This window comes from Protopterus annectens, chromosome 8.part0 (assembly GCF_019279795.1).
Source record: "Protopterus annectens isolate FY-2018-M chromosome 8.part0, PAN1.0, whole genome shotgun sequence".
NCBI lineage: Eukaryota > Metazoa > Chordata > Ceratodontiformes > Protopteridae > Protopterus > Protopterus annectens.
In genome coordinates this window covers 1101059964-1101087963 of record NC_056741.1, presented here as the reverse complement: position 1 = coordinate 1101087963, position 28000 = coordinate 1101059964, and the positions used below count along the sequence as shown (strand labels likewise).

The 28000-nt window shown below is 41.1% G+C and overlaps 1 protein-coding gene across 43 annotated transcripts in view; it reads left to right on the top strand.

Annotated features, from left to right (window-relative positions):
• Positions 1-28000, top strand: part of LOC122809254 (titin-like) — a 3339665-nt gene that overhangs the window by 137344 nt on the left and 3174321 nt on the right. For 41 of the 43 annotated variants that reach the window (XM_044080596.1, XM_044080621.1, XM_044080620.1 and 38 more), the window contains exons 4-5: positions 10983-11012; positions 11094-11144. In XM_044080596.1, coding sequence (XP_043936531.1) covers positions 10983-11012; positions 11094-11144 — 81 coding nt within the window. The remainder of the gene's footprint in view (positions 1-10982; positions 11013-11093; positions 11145-28000) is intronic. The other 2 variants (XM_044080625.1, XM_044080582.1) reach the window with 1 other exon arrangement.

The window sequence follows — 28000 nt, the reverse complement described above, 5'->3', positions numbered from 1 at the left end:
CATATCTGGGAGTTTCCTCCTAGGTTTCTAACATAGCTAAAGAAGGCCTTATGATTGTCTTTTGAGTCCTTGGCGATTTTTCTCTCAAGATTTGCTTTGGATGATTTTATGAGAGCTCTTAGATTTTTACTTATAATGATCAAAGGTGTCTTACCTTTCAAGGATTTTGCTCTATCTTGTAGTAGCTTCCTCCTTTTGTTGTAGAGCTTGTTTATGGCTGGGGTCCACCAGACTGGACGCTTGCCTTTGGTACAGAGAGTCTTAGTTTTGTTTGGGATTGCCTGATCCATGCAGGTGCTGGTAGAAGGCATTTGTAAGTGATTCAGCGGTTTGAGTAATGTTTACCACCAGCTCAGGGGCCTTAAAGGAGACCACACTAGTTTTTAGAAGTGTGAAGTCGGCTTTTGAGAAGTTTTTCACTGTGGTCTTTTTATTTCAGGGGGGGGGGGGATGAGGACCTCCAGCGAGATTAGTTTATGATCTGATCTCACCAGTGAGGGGTGTACTTCCGGTGTTGAACATTGTGATCCCATGTTCGTGATGATGAGATCAAGTATGTTTTCTCCTCTTGTGGGGATGGTGACTAGTTGTTCCATGGAATTTGAGTTTATGAACTCCAGGAACCTTTGTGCTAGAGTGTTTGGGCTTGAGTAGTGTTCCCAGTCTATATTAGGGTAGTTGAAGTCACCTAGTATGATGGTGTTTGGAGATACATTTATCCCCTCCAGTGTTTTCAGGAAGGCCATGTGAGGTTCCTGAGTTTGAGAGGGTGGCCTGTAACATGCTACAAATTGCAGAGCAGTCTTGCCTATGGTTAATTGCACCTGGATGGTCTCCGATGCATCGTGCGTTGCCACCAACCTTGAGGTGTGGGTGTCCTTTATGAATATGGACACACATATATCAGCAGAGAGGCACACAATATATGTTTGTAAATGTATTTTGTTTATTTTTCAATATCTGCCTATAGAAGATGTATTTGTTTAACCAAGATGGTATGATTTTAATCACAAGTAGTCATATGACTTGGCTTAACTATAAAAGGAAGTTGTTTATGGTGTCATTTTATTCTGAGGAAGTCAAAGGTGTAATACCGATGAAAGCGCTAAATTAAACTGTTTTGAAGTCTTGTTTTATTTCCAGTGTGTGGCTTATGGTTTTATCAGTGTTTGGAGTGTTTTACTTTCTACACAGGATGCTTAGCAGTAGTTCATTTCATGGAAAATGGGACATTTCTGCTGTATGGTCTCTTTGCTTTAAGACAAGAAAGCTTGTAACCAAAGTCTGAATGGCAAGTTAACTGTATTATTTTCTGCAACAGCAGTCCTCACAGGTTCTTTGTGTTGCTGTACAAGAACATATAAATTGAAAATGTTGCTTCTTATGTTATTCAGGGCTGTGTGTGTGTGTGTGTGTGTGTGTGTGTGTGTGTGTGTGTGTGTGTGTGTGTGTGTGTGTGTGTGTGTGCGTGCTTTTGGGTTTACTATGGTTTGTGCAAACAACGTTCTGTTAGCAGCACTGCTGCTGAAAATCAGAATGTTGTGCACAAAACATAAATGGATGGGATAGTCGAACACACTTATGTGAATGCAGTAGTGAATTCGCACAAGTGTATTTGACTGTCTGCATGGAGATCGCGGTACAGTGGGGATTGGAAATTCATCCCTATCCCCACTGTAGTGTGATCTTGGAGTTAGAATTTATTAGGGGAGTCAGCTCCTATACGCCATCACGTGATTGATTCGGCCACAATGTCGACTCAAATGTGTCAATCATTTGGGTTGACATTGTGGCTGGTTGGAATTTGTGTGTTTGGGTTTACTATTCGTTTCGAACGGCAAATGTTTTGCCGTTTGAACAAATAATAGTTAACTGTGTGTGTGCGCGCGCGTTTGTATAGGTACATGTATGTGGGTGATGTATGTGCTGTAGTCTGTCTGTTCTGTCCTTAATTTAGCAGTAGAGGTTGTCTCTGCACTCAGAGCACAGCCTTCTTGGATGTTCTTCATGAATCCTTTTGTAAACATTATCCTTTTTTATGAAGCCTTGGCTGAAGGAACAGTCAATCTGATTTCTGTAAGCAGCTTAAAACTGGAATGAAAAATAAAAACGTGTAAGTGAAAGGGAACACTGTGCATGGTAAGAATGCTATACATGTTTAGCACCTTTCCAGTTGTTAATTTGTTTCTTTTCTAATGTAATGCATTTTAATAAACTTTGTGAGTTTGCAGATGCTCAGCGTAAATATACTTAATTGAATTGCTATCTTAACTGATAAAAGAAAAATGTAAGTAATTTAAATCAACTGACCCATTCCCAGAATAAAGTGAAGGATTTTTCTGTTGTCTCCATACTGTTGCATGAATACGGCTCCAGTGGTGGTGGTGGTGGTACATTAGTGAGGTGGGAATTCACCATCTTGGGCATCTGAAATAATGCCAACCCAGTAAACATGCTGTATTTCAGAAAGTATATTATATTGGGGTCCATTTGTGTTTCCTGGTGGGAGGAGTTCACATAATTGTTAAGGAAAGAAGTTCTCTGTGACTTATGCTGATGATAATCAGTAGGAACAGAGTTTGGGAGAAAGAGCAGAAGTGCGAGTGCATTAATGGTCAGGGGTATCCTGTAAACACTCCATGAGTACAAGCTTGTATCTTAACCATATAATTCCTTGGATGTTGACACATCAGCAGTATTTTAGTTGGAGTAAGCTTGGCTGGACTTTAAATGGTTTGTGGGCTGGTAGCTTAGTAAACACCTGTGAACCTGTCTGCTTGTTGCTGAGTGGTAGACTGTTCAGCACTGATGTGTTTTGCCATTGTTGGGGTACTGCCGTTATTACTAAGTCCAAGGTATTTTATTTCTGTATGACATTATTTCACATTAACGTGGCAATCGGAAAACTTGCCATGCCAAGGAAGGATAGCATAGGGAAGACTTATGGACCTCCTGCTAGAGCACACAGATGTGTGAAGAGAAGTGGTGTTGGCCTGAGTAACACCCATTTATAGAAAGTGGACCCTCTGCAGTGTGTACAGTAACATGGCTGCAGAAGCATCAGTATACGAGGTAAAGAAAATGCAATACCCCCTTGTGTTAAGATTTATGGGGAAAAGAAGCTGTAAATTGTTATATATTACTTTTTATTGTAACTCTGCTTTGTGGTTCATTTCATGAGATTCAGGAATGCACAAATATATTTTTTCAGGAAGGCATCTATGTTCTAAGCCTTCCTTATTAGTATATTTATGACTATACTGTCCTTGCAGGATGGACCTGGTATGTATGTTCGTCATGCTGTATACGCTGTTCATTGCCTAATGAAATACAGCCATGTTTAGGATTGTTAAGATGAAGATTTCTCTGTCCGCTACGAGTCTGGAAAATAAAATAAAATGAACTCTCTTGATAAAGTGAACCTGGGGGTTTGACACCCTTGCCTTCTTAGACAACAAGAGTGTTAAACTGCCAGGGAGTGTTTGTCAGTAAAGTTCATTTTATCCTGTTTCCCGTTGTCATAGTTGTAAGATTCTTTATATTCTTTTTCACTTACTCTACTGCATTTTTGGATAATTATTGTCCCCTTTGTACTATAGCTGTAGTATCTTTGTTTCTACTTTATCTACTGTTTTGGTCTTTTGCTGGTGATGGGGGAGGGGAGTATGCTTATCCAAAGGTAACTTGCAGTAGTAGATATTTGAGTAGTTCCCTTGCAACAGCACACTCTTGTTGGTGATCCACTAAGGTGTGATATACTGTTAAGCGGAGTGTTTTCCAGGGGTGTAGCAGATATGTTTGCTGCAGTTTTTATGAAAAGTTTTTACAGGAGCAGAGAAGGACCTTAAATGTTTTGCATAGATATCTTTTGTTCACTGTAGCTTGGAGACAGACATATTTATATGGTAACACATGGAGACTCATAAATGCATACACATACATGCTTTACGTTGCAGCCATCCACTGGAAACTTGACCAACCTGCTTGAACTGAAATAAATTAGTTGGTTATTAGTTTACATTCCTTAGTTGTCTTCACTCATTGCGAAAAACAGTAATCTGTTTCTGACTTCTTGTAGGAGAAAATAAATTACTTTTTTTTTCTTCTTCTTTTTTTTTTTTTTTTTTTTTTTTTTAAAGAGCGCAGGAGATTCAACCCACATTTTCACAGTGGTTTGAATATCTTGTTATGACATGTACAGTCTCCTTTGCAGGAAGTTAGTGTTCCCTGTACCTCCTTTCCTTATTGTTGTTCTCTGCAAGGTTGATGCACCCTGGGAAGGAAATTTAACTCCAGACTGTGAGCATCTTTGTGACCTGCTGTAGATTAGTGTACACTTTGTACCTGTGAAAATGTCTGGTTACTGTTCTTTCGCCGAAACTGAAGAAGCCCTGATTAACGATTGGGAAATTGGACTTTGATGAAGTGAAGACTATGTTTAGGGTGTATGGGTTTGAAAATGAGTATTGATTTCAAACAGCTGTACAATGTGTAATTAAGACGACTTTGTTTTTCGTTATTGTAGTTTTCCATTACTGCTGTATGGACAGTCACTAAATTTTACAGGCCATACATCCCGTCACTTTCTGTTTGTCGTGTTGTCTGTTAGCTGGATTCATGTCAACTCACCGAAGGCAGTTTCTGCAAATGTAAAAATTCTGAAAAATGTTCACCTTAACTGCCTTTGCAAGCATTGCAAGGAGAATTTTTTTTTTTTTTAAAGGAAGGCAAGCCTCCTCACATCCCCAGAACTTGTACATACCAACTCTGAGGTTGCATAACGGGAGAAAAAGCCAAACTCCACTGCCACTGAACATGGTTTCGACAAACTTATTTTGATCCTTTTATGTTCACTGAATCTCCCTTTGGTTACCAGATGAGCTCCCCTGTTAGTCATACTGATTATTGTAGTTGGAGGAAGTTTTCCTTTGAGTTATGGACTGGGATTGGTAGGAGTGTTCATTTGCAAGACTGTGGCTGTTTTCCCTAGTACTTTAATTTTAAAAAAGTACAAAAGCCAGTACTACACAGTAATGACCATAAAATAAAGTAACAAAGTTGCATGTACTATAACAGAAAAGAAAACAAAACATTATAGCATTACCTTTATTTTCATACAGTATACATTTTTCTTTTTAAACAGTTTTTCACATCCATATCACTTAAGTTGCTCAATTCATGCCTTTCCTTAAACTTCACTCCTCCTGAACATTATTCTGTGTATATGACAAAGTCCCTTTTTTGCAGTTTCTCCTTTCCCCTTCCCTTTTCAAAACAGCTCATTTCCAGTTCTTATCTCTTTTACAGTATTTAGCAGTTCAGTTGTAGGTTGATTTAGGTTTTGATTTCCAGTTTCTAGCAATGCTTTCTTGGAAGCCAATAGCATTAAACTTGGTAAGGCCTTACTATGCCTGGGCAGTTCCAATCCTATATCCCAGCTTGATAAAATAATTTCCTTAGGTACAACCATTTTCTCCCCCAAAACTTCTGACAGAGTACTCTATAGGGACATTTTTAAATTTACCAGCTCATTACATTCTCAAAGCATGTTCTAAATTACCTCTTTCTGTCCCTTCACACTTCCAGCATTTGCTTTCATCCTGAGAAAAATTTATCTGAAATCTACTCTGGTTATAAAAATACATATGTAAATAGTTTCCAGGAAAAATACTAAACCTTCTATACTTTGTGGCACACTTGGGAGCTGTACAGCTGTGTCCACATGGTTCCTTTGTGTATTGCCTTTACACTCTTTCTTCCCAATGTTTTTCTAACCTCTTCTGATGATTTTTATAGTTATCACACAGTATTACATATTCCCTACTAATTATTCATTTTTTTAACAGCAATTTCTATTCTAGACTCAACTAAAAATGCTTTTAGCAATCCCATGGCTTTTATTTTGCCTATACTCTGTTATCAGTATGTATGGAAGGCAGTTTCTAACCTGCAGTCCAAACTTCTGGTTGACCTTATCCTGGTCTGTTGCCCTTTTTTTTTTTTTTTTCTAGTTATTTGCTTCCCAAATCTTGGCTAACTTTCTTCAATAATTCAAGCCACATCTTGTCTACTTTCTGCACTACCCTTGCAGTCATCCTTATTGGTAAAATCTCTTTTCTCTATTACTGTATTGGCTTCGTTTTTGTACTGCTTTCTGCTGTTTTATCAATATTGTATTCTTATGGTTATTCTTAAGGATATGCATCCAAAATCCTACTCTCCTTACTTCTTGAACTCTCCCATTTTTTGCTGTTACTATTTCTGCTTATAACTTTCTGCTTGTGTTGTGTATGTGAGCCTTAATTGCATAGCCCTAAGATAACCCTTCAGATCGGATACTTCTAAACCACCTTGTTCTATGGTGAGAATTAAATTACCCCACTTCTGTTGCCCTCTTTTTTCTTTCTTAATTATTGTCTGGTTGATAAAAATATACCTGACCTGTAAAACTGAAGGGACTAGAAACATTTTCACTGCTTGTATCTTGCTATGCATTTTCATGATCTAGAGTTTCCCTTTTCTCAATTTTGTATCATTAGCTACTATAATAGACTCCCTTTTAATCCATACATTTAAATGCTTCATCTTGTCTTGTCTTCATAAATATGTTTATTTTTTATTTTTATTTTTTATTTAACATTTGTTGACCGGGAATGTCCGACTAGGTTCCACAGAGCCTGTTTTCAGCGGAGGCCCGGGGAGAAATGCTCCAGATGCATGTCTTTGGAATGGATGTTGTTGAAGCATTTTATGTAGGGTTACATTTACTGCTATAGTCTTTATTTTATCATCATTTATTTTATGTCTTGAAAGGACTTGAAACTGTCTCAATAAGTTTGTCAGCAATGAAATATCATTGTCTGGATTTATCAAATAGAAAATAATAATATCTGCAAATAAATCTAACTTTTTGTAACTGCTCTACTATTTATATCCTTACATTTGTGAGTCTCTTTCTTTGCTAGTGGCTTCAAATATAAAGAAGATAAAGGGGAAATAAGACATCCCTTCCTTGTTTCTCTAGTCAAACACAGCTTATCAGAGAGGAACCCTTCCACCTTAAAGTTTTCCTTTGATCCTTTGTGTATCCTCCTAATTAACCCTAGTGTACTGTGACACCCCTCCACTGAACCAGTAACCAAGGAGCCTCAATCCTCACCACTAGCACCAGTGGGGGATGTACATTGTGAGGATGACAGGCACACACACAGTATTTCTAAATGCAGCTCTCTGCATCAAGTGCAGTTTCCCTTAAGAGCACACTGAGACCACAATCAGTCTGGGACTGGTTTCTCCCTCTTTCTTCAGATCCCCAATAAAACTCCCCACTGGCACAGCTATACAGTTGAGTCCTTGGCCAGGGTTCCAAGCCAAGTCCTCCAACACTCTCTCGATCTAACCAGTGCTTCGTGTCCCTGTCCAAGTAGCTGACGCACACTCTTGGAGATTTGTTTTACACACACACACACACACACACACACACACACACACACACACACACACACACCTGGGAAAGGCTGCCACAGGTTTACTAGCTATTCCCCCTTCTGCCCAGGCTATAAATTAGTTATCACTGCCACCAGAACCCCTTATCAGCTACTTTAACTAAACAAAGGGTGTCTATAATTTTACTGTGTAATGTTACTATCAATACGTAATTGTATCACTGTGGCGGAGTGGTTAAGGAGTTGGACTAGAAATCCAGTTTGGTTTCCCCACACATGTTCGTATCCTGTCCGTGATGATAAACCTTTGGACAGTACAGTGGTGCAGCGGTAGCATTTTCACCTCACAGCAAGAGGTTCTCCGGTTCGATTCTCTGCTGGAGTGCTTTCTGTGCGTTGTCTGCATGTCCTCCCTTCATTTGTGTGGGTTGTCTTCGGTTACTCCGGTTTTCTCCCACGTTACAAAGACCTGCGTCTGGAGTGTTTCTCTCCATGCCACCACTGAAAATTGGCTTCGTTCCAAGTCAGACTTTCCCAGTAAACAAATTTTAAATAAGTAAAAAGAAAAAAAAACTACCATTTGTATTTTATTTAAAGAGCAAGGCTATTAAGAGTGGCCTATACAGTGTCGCCAAATAAATTTGCAAGTGCTCTCAGAACTTAAATATCTCTAGACAAATCAGCTACAATTTAATGTTTAAATATATTTAATCATAAAAGAACAAGACCATACTAAATATATAGTTATAGTGACATCTGAGTTTAAAATCACAGGAAATATTTAAAACAACTTTGCAGGACAGTCTCAAATAAATAAAGAAAAATATATAAGCTAAGCTTTGCCATATTCCTGACTCTATCTAAGAGAATTACTATACCCTCTTACTTAATTAGAGCAGCAAGGCAGATGTGGTGAGTGGATCTTGATGTTGTCAGGTTCAAGACAGAGTATAGAATGCGCTGTCTCTGAGTTTTTAATTTAATATCTCAAATATTACTTCTGGGATAGATTGCAGAATGACATAATTTCTTGTCATATGACTCTATCCCAGGTAAACCCCCACTGCTAAAAGCTAGCAGTATTGAGCATCTACCTATGAAAATACCCAGACAAGGGTTTTGCTCAGATCTGTGCAGCTGTTGGAAGTCATAAAATAATAAAACACTTCCATATCTCAAGCCTAGTAATTATTTCTCCTTCAAGGCAACATAGAGAGCTCCCTAGTGTAGACATCCTGTCTCTTGCTGTCATAAATGTCATAAAGTAATTTAATTTTAGCTGTTTTTCTAAAGTTTTGCTGGAATGACTGTAACCCCCTGTTTTCCTGTTTCCACTGTTAAAATGTATACATTTAAATTAAAATAGTGCATGTACATTTATGTTCTCTTCCAGCGGGCACACTGTGGATCCATTTTTAAGCTCAGTACTTTATAAAATATCTTTTCCACACACGTCTGTACAAACCTAGTTTGATATATACATGACGTACGGTTCTAATACACTTGTAACACAAGCATCTTACATGAAGCATATTGGCATTCACAAATGACACACAACCATTTACAAAATTCCAGACAGCTGTGCTGACAGTATCTCCCTTTGATACACTTCTGTATAAATCATGTTAATATTCACAAATGACATATGATTATTTACAAAATTCCAGATAGCTGGGCTGGCAGTATCTCCTTTTGTGATATATACTATCAAGGAGAGCAAACGGTTCTGTTGCCATACTCGTAATAAGACCCATCAAAGGTAGTGAGCCTTTTTTTGTACTTTGCTTCCCCCTGGATTGTCTTTGTTCTATTAAAGATGGCAAATGTCTGCCTCCTCTCCACAAAAACACATTGATCTATATGTATCAGTTTTGGCAACATCTTTGCCATTCTCTTAGCTAGTATAGGCATAAACAGTTTGTAGTTATGGTTTGAAATTGAAATGGGTCTATATGTAGCTGAGTTTGAAGGGTCTATGCTATCTTTAAGTAATACAGACAGCCACCACAGATTTCTTTCAAGATGCTGGTACTTCCCATCCTTTTAAAATATTGGTATACAAAACATTCCAGATCTTTAGCACTTTCTTCTGTCTTGGTTTGATGCTTCCACAGGAATATCATCTGTTCCTGATGATTTCCTTGTTGATTGATATCTCATCTCCTCTTGTCTTAACTATAATTGTTGAGCATCATCTCTCTCGAAATTTGGCATAAGTAAGTCTTCCATAAGTATTTCCATTTGTGCCTATTCCTGATTTTCATATTTCACTCCTTTATACCCAGTTTCATAAAATTTACAGAATGTTTCTAATACTTGTATAGGATCTATGGTTATTTATTAATTAATTAATTAATTAATTAATTAATTAATTAATTAATTAATTAATTTATTTATTTTTGCCACTAAGTTTGGCACCAACCCTTTCTATTTTCAGTTGCCTAAGCAATTACCTTTAATGTTTTGTGCTCTGTAATTTTTATAAAAAATAATTGCTTTGCAGCTACATTACTAAATGCATGCACGTTACCAAAATATTCCCTTATTTTCCCCTTAATACTTTGCAGGTGCTCTGTGACATTCATCTTATTCTACTTTAACTTTTGTCCATCCATCTAAAAATTTCCATTCCCATTACCCTTTTTCCCATATTTTCCCATCTTACTCTTTCCACAGTTTTTAAAATCCGTTTTCATTTTATCCCACTCATTAGCTATATCTTGTGAAGAAATTTCTATTTTTTCTTACAACTCTGAAGTAATTTCCACCACCCATATAATATATTCATCTCTGTTTAACAGTAAACGAGAAAGCCACCAGTTACTTCAGGATCCTGTATCTTTATTTTTATTTGTGCATGATCTGAAATAGTTGTTAGATGTGTGCGTCCTTATTCATGTCCTAAAGTTTCAAAGTTCATTTATTGTTTCACTGAACTGCTTTCCAGTGTATGTTTAGTTAATTACATTGTCCCTTTTCTAGCTGATTTTCTTGTTACTTTTTCCATTTTTTTCTTTGCTGGCATCCAGGGAGTAAAATTACTAGCCAGTAACTAATTTCCACCCAAATTGGTAGCCCTGGCTGGCCTCCTTTTCACAGTTTTAATTTTCACACTGGGAGAGGTCTGTCAACCTATTGGTCAGTGTACAGCCATCTTGGAAGTCTTGGTAACTTTTGTACTTGGTGTCAACTTTGTATTTGTGTACTCACTGGAGCTTTGTGCATTTGATTAAGGTGTATAAAAGTTTGATGCAAACATTTTAAATTTCCAACAGCCTAAGTGAATAAGTGTTACAAGACATTTTATTCTTAGCCTTTTGTGGGCTACTTGTTTGACTCCTGAACTCATGTACCACAGTTTGGTTATTTCAGTGGCAGGCTTACATATAGTCATTACCTGGTCGTATAGGACTTTCTTCTACTATGATGCATATATTTTTTTACGGTCTAGAAAGTAAGAAAATGTAAAATTTGCATTCTGTAAAATGTGTAACAATTTTTTTTACTTTTTTTTTTTTTTTTTTTTTTTTTTTTTAGAAAAAAAGAAAAAAAGAAAGCACAGAAAATGTAAGTATAGCTGTGTGTTAAGTTACATTGCATTTACATGCCATGACATGGTAGTAATGCATTTTTCTTGTTTTGTTCTGGCAGTTCATATGAACAGATTTTCCCACCACAGTAAGAAAAAAAATAAAATACGTAAGTACATTTTAATTACTTTTGTTTTAGGTGACCATCATATACATCTTGTACTTTTGCTTGTTGCAGAGTCAGATTTTGGTTATGGCTGTCTATTTTAGCTCATCTGAGTGGTTGTTTGTTTTGGGGTTGGCTGCACTGAGGAAAAGGAATGATTTGTTTTATTAAGCAAAATAAATCGCTGCCTATAAGTCTGCAGAAGGTAGATCAGGAATTACCATCTTCCTCTTACTAGTCATTTATTATCAGGCACATGTAGTGAAGTTTGGCATTTTAATAGCTACTTATTTGTATAAAATCATAATGGTTTTATTTCATGATCCAGGTATAATTACCTTGTGTTTAAAACCAAAATACTGGTAATGTGTGCCTGAAGAAATGTATTCATTTTCTCCTAATGAATGATCAGTAGAACTGAAAAAATAAGAGCAAAAGATTAAAACAACCTGCAAGATCTGATGTTGGAAATCTTTGTTCATTCATGACCGATAGGACCTCTGTTCCATCCTTGGAACTGATACGGACGTTTTCCAGCTTGCGCAAGCCAAAAACTCTCAGCTAAGAACCTACCCACAATGCCCCTCTTCTAGATACTCCAGATCTCTTTTGCCGTGTTCCTGGTCAGACGTGTTGGCAATCTCTCTCAAAGCTAAGTAGTAAATTGTTGATTTTATGACAGTTTTTCTTCTCAATTACTAAATGTTTAGTCAAGTTAGCCTTTTCTCACTGTCATAACCTATAGCCTAGACCTATTTCCTGCCCTTTTTCTTGATAATTTAATTTTTTACTCTTTTTGTTACTATCCCTCTCTCCTGTCTTGACAGGCCTTCCCTTTCTAATAGTGGTATTCCTTAACATAACATCACTGGTGTTTTCTTCCTTATTTTTTCTGTAGGATAGCATTGTTTCCTTATGTCAGACGAAGCTAAGTTGAGTTTTAAACAGTGTGACAAGTGTGGCTGTAAGATGCCTAACTCAGATACACATGCCCGTTGTGGCTACTGTTTGGCCGTGGATCATATTAAAGCTGATATTGACATTTGTGCTAGTTTTAGTAATCAGACACTAGCAGAACGCAAGAATAAACTTATTTTAAAAGGTTTACTCAAGACTCCTTTCTCGGAGGCTGTATCTGGGTTGGAGGTCTCACCCCCTCCTAAGACCAAAAAATATAAGGAAACATGGAGTCACTCTGCTCCTGCATCTCTGTCAGTTACGGAACCGAGTCTGCTCCGTACTTTTTCTATCTTTACAAACAACCTTAGCTCCACCTCTCCCCATTCCACAGTTATACATTATGCAGGTGATTCCACTTTTATCTGTGCAGTCTACTTCCTACCGGATCTTCTATCCAAGATTTAATCTGCTTTTACAGGCGTATAACTTTTCCTAAAAAAAAAAAAAAAAAAAAAGACATCTCATCTTAAACCCAACTAAGACTAAGCTTGTGATTTTTTCAAATAATTAACTCCCAAATTCCCCTTCATCACTGCACATACTTTCATCCAGTGGAGCTATAACTGAACCAGTAGATAGCACAAAATCACTTGGTATCACAATAGATTGTGGCCTGACATATGACAAACACATTGCCCTCACCATTAAAAAATACATATTAAACTCTGATGTCTTTATAGGTCCAGAATATTTCTTACCAAATCAACTAGACAAGCAATCGCCGGAACACACCTTCTCTGTACTCTCCTCTAAGCTTCACATGTCAGAAAGACTGACCTATCTAAACTTGAAACATACTACCACAAAGTCGCTCGTTTTGTTGCCAGCCTGCACAATAGAATCCACCATTGTACTGCCCTGAAATAATTATGCTGGCTTGAACTTCCAAACTTATTAACTCTTAATCAGCTAGCTATTGTCCACAGCATCCTCTACCAACCTAATGCATGTCCTGCTCTAACACACCTAGTACATCCTTACATTATTTGCTCCCTCCACTCATCTAATAAACTGCTGTTACCACCATTCCCCAGGATCAGACTCCTTCTCCATTGTGCTATGGTTCTGAGGAGGAAGATTCCATTAGTCTAGATTCTCCCTTTGAGGAACTTTCTTTTGGGATACTGTCTCTTGTATGATGAAATTTTAAGTAGGACTTTAGACAGGTTTCTGACGTCTAGAAGAGGTACTATGAACTCCTCCAGATGGAGTTTCCTAAGCCCTTTGCTGTCCCTCCTGACCTAGCTTCCCTGTTAGACTCTTTTTTTTTTTTTTTTTTAGTAGCTTCTCAGGCTTCTGATTTCCTAGCTTCTCAGGCTTCTGATTTCCAGTCTGCAGTCCCTAAAAAAACGGAGCCTGATGATTACACATTTCTGTTGTGTCTGTCTCTTCTTGCAAACCTTACAATCTATTGCCTTCTACTAAATTTCCATCTTTCTAACAAGGACAGTAGGACCATGGAATGGCTTGGCAGAAAGGTGTACACTGCTGCTACCCTGGCCTTTCGGGCTATTAACTATCAGACCCATGTGGTCAGGTTTGTCTTAACCTGATAGACCTGAGAAAGAACAGCTATTTCTGACCTCCCTGATTATGAGGGGAAGGTTTTGGCCCTCTGTTTGTTGGGCTCCTCTTCTCAAGTGGCTCGCCTTTCTAATGTATGCAGTTATGATGCAACTGATCATCTTCTCGAGCTGCTACCTTTGGTTCTGTGTTAAGACATTATTCCTGGCTTTGCCTCCAACCTTTACCTGATGATATTAATGCTAAATTGATGGATGCTTCTCTTGACAGGAAAAATCTCTTTGGATCTGCAGTTGCTGAGCTCTTTAAATCCCTGCAGGAAAAGGGCAAGGCCTTACAAGAATTGAAACCTATTTTTGTTTCCCTTCTTCCCAAATTTCAGAGGAATTATCCATGTTCTTTGTGTTTCACTGCTGCAGTCATCAAACTTGGGTTATCTGTCTGCAGGTAGCCCTCAGTCGGCCTGAATACCAGAGTCTTGGGGATTTCTGTGTCAGATGCTGCCACCTCTTCATTGACGTCAGGGAAATAAAACATGCAGCCGACGCCATTACATCTTACTGCGTAACCTGTTTAGGCCCAGACCACGACATTCCTTGCTGTCGGTTTTGTGCCTTGTTCAACGCCCAAACTATTAGTAGTCGGGCTATTCTTTTGCTCTCGTTCTCCGTATTCTGAAATGGCTTCAGTAAGCCATCCGACTACCGATCTTCCGAAAAAACGTAAGGATAAAGACAGAGACAGACTGCACAGGTCCAAAACTGTCGACGATGCTTCCGTTAAGCTAGTCTCCAGTCCGTCGGTACTCAGTGAGGCTCTTTTGCAGCCCCTGATACCTGCTTCTACAGATTCGCTGGCCTCTGTAGATCCATTCGGAGTCCGGTATGCCGCGAAATGCTTCTTCTACTATGGAACCTGCGGATGTCTCTACCTTGGATGGGTCCGGAGCCGCTGTGCAGTCACCAGCTTCTGAGGGTGTATTCAGACCTTCCAATGTTCGTATTTAACAGACTACTTAGTTTCTGACTAAATCTACCATATTTCTCAGGCCCAGAGTTCGCACTATGCCTAGGAAACTGACGACCAAAGCGCATTGTCAAGCTCCCATGCCACAGAAACAAATGCTTAGAATGGCTGAAGACCTTATTACTTTAATCAGGGGAAGCCAACCTTCCCCCTCTAAAAGACAAAGAATCAATTTTCCTTCTGATTCTACAGATCGTGAGTCTGATGACTCTGACCACTTTGATTACCAGGGCATACGCTTATCTACCTGTGAGGATTCAGATACAGAGGATTCCATTCCCTCTGCCCCCCCCCCCCCGAGGACTTTTCTTTCGGTGAAACCCTGCATACCCTCTGAGAGCATTTTCGCTGTGAGTACCAGGACTACCCACAGTCCAAAAAGAGACTCGGGGAATTTTAAACTTGCCTCAGCACAGGCCCCTAGCTATCCCCTCTGTTCTGGAAATTGTAAATGATGTCTCTTCATGGAATCCAGTCTTACTTCTGATACTTTGCCACCAGCTCCTAGAAAGCCTGACAGCTACTACAGAGTACCTGACTCTCTCTCAAATTTCTTTTCAAAAATCCCACTGCGGATCCAGAGACCATTTCCCTGGGACCTAAAGGTATTAAGGCTACTACAGACAAAAACCCTACCCCTTCGGACAGGGATTTTAGGGCTTTAGATAGATGGGGGAAGAAGGTATATACCTCTGCAACTCTTGCCATCAGGGCTTTAAATTGCCAGTTTCACATGTTGAAGTACCAGCAGCATATTATAGAATGAATTAAATGCTGTTGATTCCTGGTTGTGCAGAACATAACGAATTACAAGAGTTAATGCATTCTGCAAACCAAGTTGGAAAAGATACTTTGCAGTGTGGTTTTGATGCCTTAGAAGTATCTTGCAGGGCTGCTTTCAATGAGTCTGTTCTGAGAAGGCATGCTTGGCTGAAGGAACAAATCTTGCCAGATCATGTCAAAGCAAAATTACTAGATGCTCCATTAAACCAAGAACGTTTGTTTGGCACAAAAGCAGAAGTTCTTAAAGATGGAGGAAAAAGCTAAATCTATGCAAACTGTTTAAGATTTTCTACAGGTACAGCCACCTAGATTCTGTAGGCATTGGCCTTCAAAGAACTGGTCCTTTCCAGTCCCTCCCAGACCTTCAGTCCAAACCCAGGCACAATAGACCACCAAGACTGCAGTCTCTGGGTATGCACAGATCTAAACAATGGAGTGCTCCCACCTCAAAAGCAAGGAGTGGTAAGCCACCCACTTATGGAAAAAGTTCACAATGACTTGTCCTTCATCCTTCCCAGCTGCGCCCAAGTACTTGCACCCCTAGGAGGAAAACTCGCTCTGCATGCAAAAAACTGGGAGTACATCACCCAGGACAGATGGGTCTTAAACATTGTATCCCAGGAATACAGATTTGGGTTCCTATCAGTTCATCGAAACTTCAGCAGTTCGAACACCATATGTTCAAACTGTGAAGTTCAAAAACTGATTATCGCGAAGCCGCGGGACACAGAATTCTTTCCCAGGGAAAGCATTCAGTGGGCCTTTACTGCGGCTTCACTATTCCCTCCACTGTGGTGCGAAGGTTATGGACTGAGTTAAGGTAAGTGTGAGAACGAACCGGGTTAAGGTGAGTGTGCGATAGTTTCGGACCTTCGGGTTAGGGAGTGGGTAAGGTGAGTGTGGGTTAGTTATGGACCTTAGGGTTGGGGAGTGGGTAAGGTGAGTGTGTGATAGTTACGGACCTTAGGGTTAGGGAGCGGGTAAGGTGAGTGTGCGATAGTTATGGACCTTAGGGTTAGGGTTTGGGTTAAGTTAAGTGGATAGATAGTAGTGTATGTACGGTTTAGTGTAGGGTTAGAAGTAGGGTTTTGTGAAGTGTGTATATGTGTGGATTATTTATTTTGGTGTGCTTGTGTTGTGTGTGTTTTCTTGGAACAGCAATTTTTTTCTATAAGCCTTCGGTGGTTTTGCACTTAGAGGTTAGAAGTTCGAACATATGGTGTTCGAACTTCTGCCGTTTCGTCGAAGCGATACAGACCCACAGATTCTAATTCCACTCTCTGCCAACCTCAAGCGGATTGCCAGACCTTCCCCCATACCAGTGGGCAGAGGCCCAAAAGCAAGTACTTTCCCTTCTCAGTATCAGGGCTATTCAACCTGTCCCAGTAGGGCAAAGGGGACAGGGTTTCTACTCCAGACTGTTTCTGGTGCCCAGAAAAGAAAACTCTTGGTGCCCTATCCTGGATCTGTCAATTCTCAACCCCTTCCTGGAAGTACCAAAATTCAGAATGCTTACACTCCAACAGCTGCTTCCTATGCTAGCCAAGGATGGTCACCCTAAACTTAAAATAAGCTTATCTGTACATCCCTATAAGGGAATCTTGCAGGAAATGTCTACATTTCAGGGCAGGCTCTATGCACTATCAGTTCTCTGCACTTCCCTTTGGCTTATCTACTGCACCCAGGGTATTCACAAAGTGCCTGGCACCAGCCATTGCATACTGCAGCCAGAGAAAATTTCATATTTACCCCTACTTGGATGACTGCCTGATTCAGGCGGAACTGCTACTATAGCACCTGACTTTTGTAAAGAGACTCCTAACGTCTCTGGGGTATACCGTCAGCGAAAAGAAATCACATCTGGTACCCAGCCAAAAAATTGTATTCCTGGGAGCAAGATTGAACACAACTTCCCAGATGGCATTCCTCACTCCAGAAAAGCAGGTTTATTTGACAAAATTACTTCAAAGTACTGGCCACCCAAACACAGCTATCTGCAAGAAAAATACTGCAAGCCCTGGGGTTCATGGCCTCATGCATTCTCCCACTTACATATGCAAGACTGCATATGAGGAAACCAGTGGTACTTAGAAAGTCTCTGGTGTCAACATTCTCAGGACCTGGAAACAGCGATTCCTATCTTTCCTTGCCTAAGGACAGAGTTTCTTTGGTGGGCAAAGGCCTGCTACCACAAGGGACTCCCTTTCACTCAGCCCCCCGCCACCCAAACCCTGACAACAGACGCATCAGACTATGCATGGGGGGGCTCACATGGCAGGCAAATGGAGCCCAGGACAAGTGCACCTGCATATCAATCAAAAAGAAATGTTAGCTGTACAGAATGCACTTGACAGCCTTCATATATTTTATCCTTCCAGGGCAACTCTTGATACAGACAGACAACACACAGTTATGTGGTACATAAACAAGCAGGGGGGGGGAAACGCATTCCTACCCACTCTGCAGGTTAGCCATGGCTCTGTGGAACACAGTCTTGCAGTCAAGTGCACCTGCAAGCTCAATTCCTGCCAGGCAAAGAAAATTCACTGGCAGACGATTTAAGCAGAAATCTAATGGACCCACACGAGTGGAAACTGGAACCCAACACATTCAAGCTTCTAATCCAGTGGTGGACCTCTTTGCTTACCCCCAAGACCATCAGTTGAGCAAATTTTGCACCAGAACTCCTCACAGCCAAGCATGGAAAGTGGATGCCCTTTCCTTTACATGGGAAAGCCTCTCAATCTATGCCTTTCCCCCTGTGCCCCTCCTCTCGAAAGTACTACTCAAGATCAAACAGGACAGGCCAAGGACAATCCTGATTGCACCAGACTGGCCATGCCAGCACTAGTACCCACTTTTACGCAGTCTGACAGCAGACCCAACCTGGCACCTGCATCACACCCCCTCTCTGCTGTCCCAGCAGGAGGGCCAGATTTTGCATCCTCTGCTGCAAACCCTGACCCTAGCAGCCTAGCTTATTCCCTGAATACATCAGCACCAACCCTCAGCAAATGGGTGCTGGATGTCATCCTTGAGGCCAGGAGGCGTAGTACTAGGAAATCCTATTCAGAAAAGTGGAAAATATACTGCTCTTGGTGCCAGTCTTAGGGTAAGGGCACAGCGATGCCCACCTTACCTCAAATCCCAGATTACCTAGCAGAGCTGCTTCAGAAAGGCCTATCCTTCTCTTCAATTAAGATTCATTCCTCTGCCATCTTAGCTCATTACAATACTAATCCACCCGTCTTTTCTCACCCTCTGGTCAAACAGTTCCTGAGAGGAGCTAACAATTTAAGACCCCTGAGGCAAGCTCCCCCTCCTGCTTGGGACCTTAACTTTGTACTAGAGAAGCTCACGCTTCCCCCTTTTGAGCCTGCTGCTACAGCAGAGTTAAAATTCCTCTCTTGGAAAACAGCCTTACTTCTAGCCATCACTTCAGCAAGAAGAGTGTCTGAGTTGCAGGCCCTTATGGCTGTGGAACCCTTCATTATCTTCCATGTGGACAGGGTATCCCTCAAGAGTAACCCATCTTTTATGCCCAAAGTGGTATCCAGTGTGGCTTTAAACCAAGCCATCCATTTACCCACCTTTTTTCCTAATCCTCAGAATAAAGGGGAAAGGATCCTGCTCTCCTTGGACATGTACAGACAGCTTAGGTTCTACCTTGACAGGACTAAACCTTTCAGAAAATCTGACCAGCTGCTAGTCAGCTTTGCTACAGGGGTAGAGGGCAAGGGCATTTCAAAGCAAACCATTTCTGCTACAAACACCGTGGAAAACCTACCCCACAGGGGATCAGAACCCATTCCACTAGGGCCACCTCAACCTCTACAGCATTTCTCAGGGGAGTCCTTGCCAGGGACATCCTGGAAGCTGAAACCTGGAGTTCTGTACACACCTTCAACAAGCATTACCACTTACCTATTTTTTCTAAATCCAGAGCTGGATTTGCTACAGCAGTCTTACAAGGCCTGCTAGCCAGTCCTAATACTTCTTGACTGCCTCTACCCTTCCTCAGCTTTGGGAATCAACCCAGGTGTGATGACTGCAACAGTGAAACACGAAGAACATAGTACAATTGTGTACACTTACCATAGATGTTAGAGTGTATTCACTGTTGCAGTCCGGTTACCCTCCCTCCAGCCCCCTGACTTTTCTATACTTTCTACCTATCCTCTTTTTTTGCCATATCTTATGGCAATGGTATTTACTTTTTACTGGAGATGTTCCACACCATGTACCTGCTTCCTGTTTTGAGGGCTCCTGACCTCTGGGGCAAAAAAAACCTGATGTAATGGCGTCGGCAGCATGTTTTATACCCCTGACGTCATGGAAGAGGTGACATCATCCGACGCAGAAATCCAAGACTCTGGTATCTGGGCCGACTGAGGGCTACCTGCAGGCAAATAACCCAGTTGTGATGACTGCAACAGTGAATACACACTAACATCTACATTTATGGTAAGTGTACACAACTGTACTTTCTAAGCCTACCTCTGTACATAGTGACTCTCGCCTTCCTCTCAAAGGTAAAAAGGGTTCTAGACTGGCTTCTCCTGCTAAGTCTACTCAGGCTGCTATTACCCAGGAGCCTTCTTTTCCAGACAAGCCAGATTCTGTCTGACTATCTTCTTCCCTCCATCCTGAGTGTGGTTCCTTTTTCTCTGTCTTTCCCTGTCTCTTCCCAATTGGTTAAGGATCACTGAGGATTCTTGGGTTCTGTCTATCATTTGTTAGGGATACTTCATTATGTGTATATCCCTTCCTCCCTTTTTGGGCATTCCTTAAACTCTTCAGGAACAGCTGCCCTTTTTTCTGGATGTAGTTCAGGGCCTTTTGTCTTAAGGCCCCATCCAAGCAGTTTCTGTTCCTCAAAGGGGGAATGGGTTTTATTCCAGAATGTATTCCAGAATGTTTTTTGTTCCAAGGAAAGAAGGCACCTGGAGGCTCATTCTGGATCTTTCTCAGCTCAACTCCTTCCTGAAGGATCCTTCCTTTCGAATGTTGTCTCTTCAGACTCTGTTTCATTTTCTTATACGTCAAGCTTTCCTAGTCTGTCTCGATCTCAAGGATGCCTATTTTCACATACCTATTCATCTCCATTTTAGGAATTTTTTGCATTTCTCTGTTTCTCCTTGCATTTTCAGTTCTTTACTTTCCTGTTTGGCCTCTCTATTGCCCCAAGGGTTTTCACCAGATGCCTCGCTCATGTGATTGCCTTTCGCAGGATGAGGGGGATACAGATCTTTCCTTACCTAGACGACCTGCTCATCCAGGCTTCCTGCCCAGATGTCTTGATTCAGCATCTTCTCTATGCTATTTCCTCTGGCAAAGCCTGTGGTGTGAGTAAATGTCCAGAAATCCTTCTTGACTTCTTCTGAGGCTCATGTTTTTCTTGGGTGCTGGTTTCCCTTCCACCACCCAAGGCTCTGACTCCAATTGTCTTTTTTAATTCCTTGTTCCACAGATCTCGGTTACAGCTACAGAGTTTCTAAGGGTTCTGGATTACATGGCTTCTACCATTCCTATGCTTCCTCTAGCCAGACTCCATATGAGGAAGCTACAGTGGTTCCTAAACTCAGTCTGGCTTCAACGTGGTCATCCTTTAGACTTTCTGTTTCTTCCATGCCTCAAACTAGAGTTTCTTTGGTGGATCCATCAGCTGTCTCTCAACCCAGCACTTCCTTTTCAGCCCCCAGTCACCTCTCAGGAACCTTTTTGGATGCCTGAGACACCGTGTTGTGGGGCTTCTTTCAGTCCACAAAAGGTTCAGGGCCTTTTGCTCTTTCGTCAGAGGGCAGTCCATATTAACATCAAGGAGATGAGAGCTCTCCTCTTCGCTCTTCAGGCCTTCCATACTGTGTTTCTTCCAGAGCCTCTCAAAATCTTTACAGACAATACCACAGTGATGGGGTACATCAACAAGCAATGAGGGACACCGTCTTACCCCCCTGTGCAGACTAGCTCTTGAGGATGTGGATCTGGCTGTCCAGTATCAGGTGACTCTTCAGGCTGTTTATGTTCCTTCAGAACAGAACATTGTGGCAGATTCTCTCTGAGCAGGTCCATAACACAGACTCACGAGTGGATGCTTCACAGAGATGTGTTTCTGGACATTGCCATTAGTGGGTTACTACTTTGGTAGATCTTTTTGCCTCCCCTCTGAACAGGCAACTTCCTCTGTTTTGCACCAGAGTCCCAAGTCCTCTGGCATGGAAGCTGGAAGCTCTCTCCTTCTCTTTGAAGGGGAATTTCTTTCTATGCCTTACCACCCCTCCCTCTTGTACAGAGGATCCTGTTCAACATAAAGCAAGACTTCCACAAAAGTCTTGTTGGTGACTCCCTTTTGGCCCAAACCACATTGGTTCCCTCTGCTGCATCGAGACAAGATCAATCACCACACGGTACCTCACAGGGTGGACCTGTTCACACAAGACAAGTGGTCTCTCATCCATTCTCACTTGTCCAGTCTTCATCTGATATTGTGGGTGATAGGGATTTGATCCCTTTTAGGCACCTTTTTTTCCTGAGGATGTGCCAGGAAACCCACTACCAGAAAATCTTGTGTCCAGATGGAAGAGATTTTCTTGCTTGTAAACATAATCCACTTTCTTTGGACATTCCTGTGGTTTTCCCTTATTTGTTTTAATTGCCCCATGCTGGGTTGGCATATTCTTCAGTTAAAGCTGACCTTTCAGCTATTTCTGCTGGTCTGTCTTTGACTCCTTCTTTGGTTTCTAGGTTTGAAGTCAAACAATTTCTTAAAGGTATCCTTCATATTAGCCCTCCCAGGAAGCCTATTCCTCCTTCTTGCGACCTTAATTTTGTTCTTGAAAAATTGACTAGTGCTTCTTTTGAGCTTGCAGCTTCAGCTTCCTTTTGCAGCATTATATTCAGAATACTGTTAGTCTTTTGGCTCTTACTTCAGCTAGATGGCTGTCTGAGCTTTAGACCCTTATCGCTGTTGCACTTTTTTAGTTTTCCACAGGGACGGGTGTCTTTGTACTAAACCTTTTATGCCCAGAGTGATTATTGAATTGTCTCTTAATCAGTCTATTAATTTGCCCACCTTTTTTCGCTCCTCTGCAGTCTGCCAGCGAGAAGCTTCTTCACATCTTGGATTTGCATAGACAGCTCAGTTATTATTTGGATAGGACTAAGGCTATTCGCAGGTCTGACCAAGGTTTGGCTGTTTATAAGCAAACCATTTCTTCATGGATTTTTAAGCCCTTTTTTTTTTGTTACTCCTTTCATGGGAAAAGCCTTTCTGCTTCTGTAAAGGCTCATTCCAACAGGGCTTTGGCTTTCTCCAGTGCTTTTTTCAAAGGATTGCATACCATTTCCATCCTTGAAGCTGCTACTTGGCCTTCTATCCATACCTTCACTAAGCATTACAAACTGTTTGTGGTTTCCAGGGCTAGAGCTGGGTTTGCTAGGGCTATGCTGCATGAGTTTCTTAAGTTAGGCCCTGCTGGGCCTTCCTCCTCCCTAGTTTCTTCTTGAGCTTTTGTATTCTCCCTTTTGTAGTGAATACTGCAACAGTGATATGGAAGAACATTGTACAGTTGTATAAAATCTAACAGTAGATGTCCTTTCCTTCACTGTTGCAATATTCGCTCCCTCCCTCCTCTTTTCTCCACTCCTTTTCTTTTTTTTTTTCTGGATGCACATGTTGCTCCTTTTCTCCTTGACTGTTCCATCTGGGGCTTTTCATTTTGGAGGTATGTCTGTCCGTACACCACCTTCATGCCCTAAGTTATGAGGGGGGAGCATATGTGTCGCATATGACATCCTTTAAAAAAATTAAGGCATTGGTATACTAGCTGGACGTTGGGATGCCATTGGCAGTGGATCCCTTTAGTAATGAATACTGCAACAGTGAAGGAAAGGAGATCTACCGTTACAGTAAGATTGTTACACAACTGTACTTTGCTGGCTTCTCACTCGGGGATCGCTAGTAAGCTCAAACATTCCACTGTAGGCCTTTGCCTGAGCACCAGTAGAAAGACTGAAGATTCAAATATAGGCTTTTATGTAGTCCTAAGTTTCCCTTTGGTCTTAAAATGTTGTAAATATGTCCTTGGCAAACCAGGGTTCAACTTGTACATCTTCCAGTTTGTCAAAAGATGAAGGTGCACCACCTGCTCTCACCTTAAGGTTACATTCCTAGGAGTAAGCACTACCCATCTCTTATTTGGATGGTGGGGATCATGCCCGCAACCTATCTGAACTTTGGGAACTGTCCGAGTCACCTGTCTATGCGCCGGGGCTGGAGAGACCTTTTTTTTTTTTTTTTTTTTTTTTTAAATATAACACTAGTCTTCCAGCAAGCGCAACATCGTCCAGTGAGCTTTCCAGTGCTAGGGTTTGTGTTCAGGGCCTGGGCTTCACATAAGTGTTTAAAGTCTTTTTGGGACTTGTCCATGTGAATGTGGGAAAACATTCTTAAGGAACATGACTAAATCACTTTGGCAGGCCTCATACAAGCTCATGTCCCCATGTTGTTGTTGGAAGGTGCACTCCCTTAATGCTGAATCCTTCCCACCTAACATCTGTCCTGTTTCTGCCAAGCTGTCTGCTCCCTGCAGACTAATCATACATGAGTTTGTTACCTTTTGAACCTGGTGTGGGGGACAGACAACGTCAAACTGTAGCTACTTAAAGCCTTAGGGTCCTCTAACTCCTTAATCTTTAAAATGGATAACCGCACCGACTACTCCCCTCCATCTTCCTATGGATGAGTAAACCTGAAGCTTATAAAGGCTTTTTAGGATTGGCCTGTGGTTCTTTTATCCCTTTCTACAAAAATATTTAACTGAATGTATGGAAAAGAAGAATACATTTTACATTTACATTTGTTTGCCTGTTTGTTAGTCTGACTGGGCCGGTGGCCCCTTTTCAGCAGAGAACCACAGGGAAAGCCCCCCAGAAAAAAGAAGTAGCTGTCAGAAAGAGCAAGTAAAAACAGACTGTATGCAGTAAGACCTTATACAAAGAATAAAATCAACCATTTTATATATACAGATCAACATTGGTAGGTACAAGAAGCTTGCTTGAACAGAGTAAAGATAAGATGTGTAGCAGGACAGAGCACTATGGAGATAGAATTATCCAGGGGCAATACAGGGGCAATACAGGAACAGAGACATTTGTTGGCTAGATGCTCTTTGAGGAAGACTTTGAATTTAGAGGTGGAGGGGGTATTAAGAATGAGTTGGGGGTGCAGTTCTACGTTTGCTATTTTACATGAAAATAAGGATTCACCAAAAAAGTTATTGGCTTTACTAACTTGCAGTAATAGTTTTTTTAGATGAGCGGAGGGAGAGAGTAATGTTTTAAGGATGTACTAGGTGTGTTAGAGCAGGACATGCATTAGGATGGTAGGGGATGCTGTGGACAATAGCTAGCTGGTTAAGTGTTAATAAGCTTGGAAGTTCAAGCCAGCATAATTGTTTCAGGGCACTACAGTTGTGGATTCTATTGTGCAGGCTGGCAGCAAAATGAGCGATTTTGTGGTAGCATGTTTTCAAGTTTAGATAGGTCAGGCTTTCTGGGATTTGAAAAAATGGACGAAGCCTAGAGTAGAGTGGAGAGGAGGTGTGTTCCAGTGATTGCTTGTCTAGTTGATGAGGCAAGTAATGTTCTAGACCTATAAAGACATCAGAGTTTAATATGTACTTTTTTTAATGCTGAGGGCAATGTGTTTGTCATATTTCAGGACACAACCTATTGTGATACCAAGTAATTTTGTGCTGTGTACTGGTTCAGTTATAGTTCCATTGGATGAAAGTATGTGCATTGATGAAGGGAAATTTGGGAGTTTATTATTTGAAAAAATCATAATCTTAGTCTTATTTGGGTTTAATTTGTCTTTTTAGGATAAGTTGTATGTCTGCAATCTTGGGTAGAAGATCCAGTAGGGAGGAGGCTGTGCAGATAACAGTGGAATCATCTGTAAACTGTATAATTGTGGCATGGGGAGAGGTGGAGCTAAGGCTGTTTGTAAAGAAGGAAAACAGTAGGGGGCTGAGAACAGAGCCCTGTGGGACTCCTGTAGTGATGGGTAGAAGAGTAGCGATTTCATTTTTCCATATCATTGATTGCTCTTGGTCGGTCAAATAGCTGTGGAACCAGGTAACAGAAGCTAGAGAGAGATGAATAGGTGCTAAGTCAGTTATTTATGTGATCCAAATGCTTTTGACATATCTAAGAAGATGGAAGAGACAAGTCGGTTTCTATTTCTGTGGTGATTGCTCATATTTGTGAAACTTAAAAGGGCTGTGGTGGTACTGTGTTTAGGTCTGAAACCATGTTGGGAGTTGGAAAGTAGGTTGTTTTGTATGAGGTAGGACAGCAGCTGAGAGTATATGCATTTTTCTAGAATCTTGCTAACTGGGGAGGGTATGGCACCTTTGTGTTGGGATATTGTATAGGAAATTTTCCAGACTTTAGGTACATAATGTTCAATGATAGAGCAATGTATTAGTATGGCGATAGGATAGGTAGGTGATAAAATCTGATGCTAGTCAAAGAAATTCACTTGAGATTTGATTTACAGCTAGTCTAGTGGGTTTTAGTTGAGTTTTTTTGATACAAGAAGTTGATACAAACTGAAATGCGAAGGCTGTAGGTAGGTGATCAGCCATTGAGGGGATGATAGGAGGATCTTTATTGTAATTGTTAACGAAGGCCAGAATAGAGTTATTGAAATATGTGTTCAATTGGGTTGCTGTGCTAATGTTGGGGTTTAAATTGCTAGGAGAAGGGGTAGTGTTTTTTCCAGGGATTAAGAGTTGTTTGATGGATAGCCAGAATGTTTGTGGATTGTTTTTTTTTTTTTTTGTTGTAATGTGGTGTAGTATGATTTTTTGTCGTTCTAACCAGTTTCTTGGCTAGGTTGTGCAGTTGATGTTATTTGTTGAATAAGGGCATTGTTTTATTTTTCAGTGTGGAGCAGGTGATGAAGATACCATTGTTTCAGCCTGGAAGTGCCTGTAGGCTTCAGAAAAAGTAAACACTTGATTTTCAAACTTCCTAGCTGAGTGGAGCAGGGTTTTGCAGACATCCTGTGGCTGATGTCTGTATTGTCTCATTAATGCCGTATGTTGTCCAGGCACCCCAAAATGTTGCTACCTGTCAAGGATTCTAAAGCTTTGGACAGATTTACTGAGGAAGTATACTCCTCTGCTGTAGCCGTCTGGAGTCTAGTCCTTCCTGGTGGATCAGGTACTGGGCAAGCTTTGCTCACTCTGAGTCTGGCCTCAAAGACTAAGTAGTAAATACACTGTAACTGTCTGCTAAAGTGGGCTTCCATATAGGGCCCTACACTTTTTTAACTGTGCTGAAGCTATGGTTAGGTCATTAGGTTGCCGTAGCTAAGATTCTCTGCCCTGAAGAGCGAGCTCAGATATTCCATCCTGCATGCTTAATTCAAGGAGCAGGTGCTCTTTGGCTAATCCTTACAAAAAGTAATAGATGCTGTCCTGAAGGAGAACCCAGCCACTTTTACTGTGCAGACCCACTGTGAACCACCTTTAGTCCCCTCTGCTGATGATTATTCTTGTAGACCCAGCCAGTCCCCCCCCAGCTGTTCACATATTGAGGAAGGTTCTTAAGCATCATGCATTCCTGCCTCCTCCAGTGCTAGGTAAGTCACCCGATACCACTTTGAGCCCAGCAGTTGCAGTCCTGATTGAAGTCTTGGGCCACCCAATGGGTGGCAGTTCTCCAGGTTTACTGTGGTGTAGAGAGCCATCACCATATACTAGGGAGTCTAATACTGGGGTCCCATTATTGATGGGACCTCCGGTTGTGTTGCTCCTCTCTACTAGCTATATTTCAGCATTTTTCTCAAATCTTTTGCTTGGGCGCATGTTTCATGTTAGAACATGTTGTAATAGGCATCAACTGCATTCTATCCCGACTCCTACAGTTCTTTTCTGCCACGAGTAAAGTTCTGATCTTGATACTAATGCACTTTGGTGAATAGTTTTAAATGTCAAATGCAAAAACCTGTGCAGTGAACTGTAATTTTGGCAGTCAAATTCTGAGTCAAATTCTGAGTTATGATCTTCACAGACATGATCTTAATTGCTTTGGAGTGGAGCACAAAGTGAAGCTTGTAAGTGTCAGCGATTCAGTCCAGTCATATGAAAATGTTCTTTGCCCACCTTATTTCCATGAAGGTGGCAGGAAACTTCCTCATGTTGGGATTGGAGGAAGGGTCCCACCATCAGCTTCAGGTTGCTGCAAAAGTGCCATAGGAAAACTGAGGTAAAGAGGGTAGGCCTTGGTTAAGGTTTCTGGGGTATGTCATTTAGAAAAAACACCTTTCCTTCTGTCACCGCAGGTACTGAGCTCACCCTTTGTTAGTGAATACTGAAGCCCACATCCATCATCTACTTCAAGAGATGACGAGGAGAGCAGGGGAAGTGAACTCCTAATCTCCCACCTTGTGTCACGGCATGTAGTTGCTACCCAGTCCTGGTCATCATTAGTACCATACCAGCCTAATTTCAAGGAGCACACTCTAGAATCATATGCTTACTGTTTTTCAGGGTACT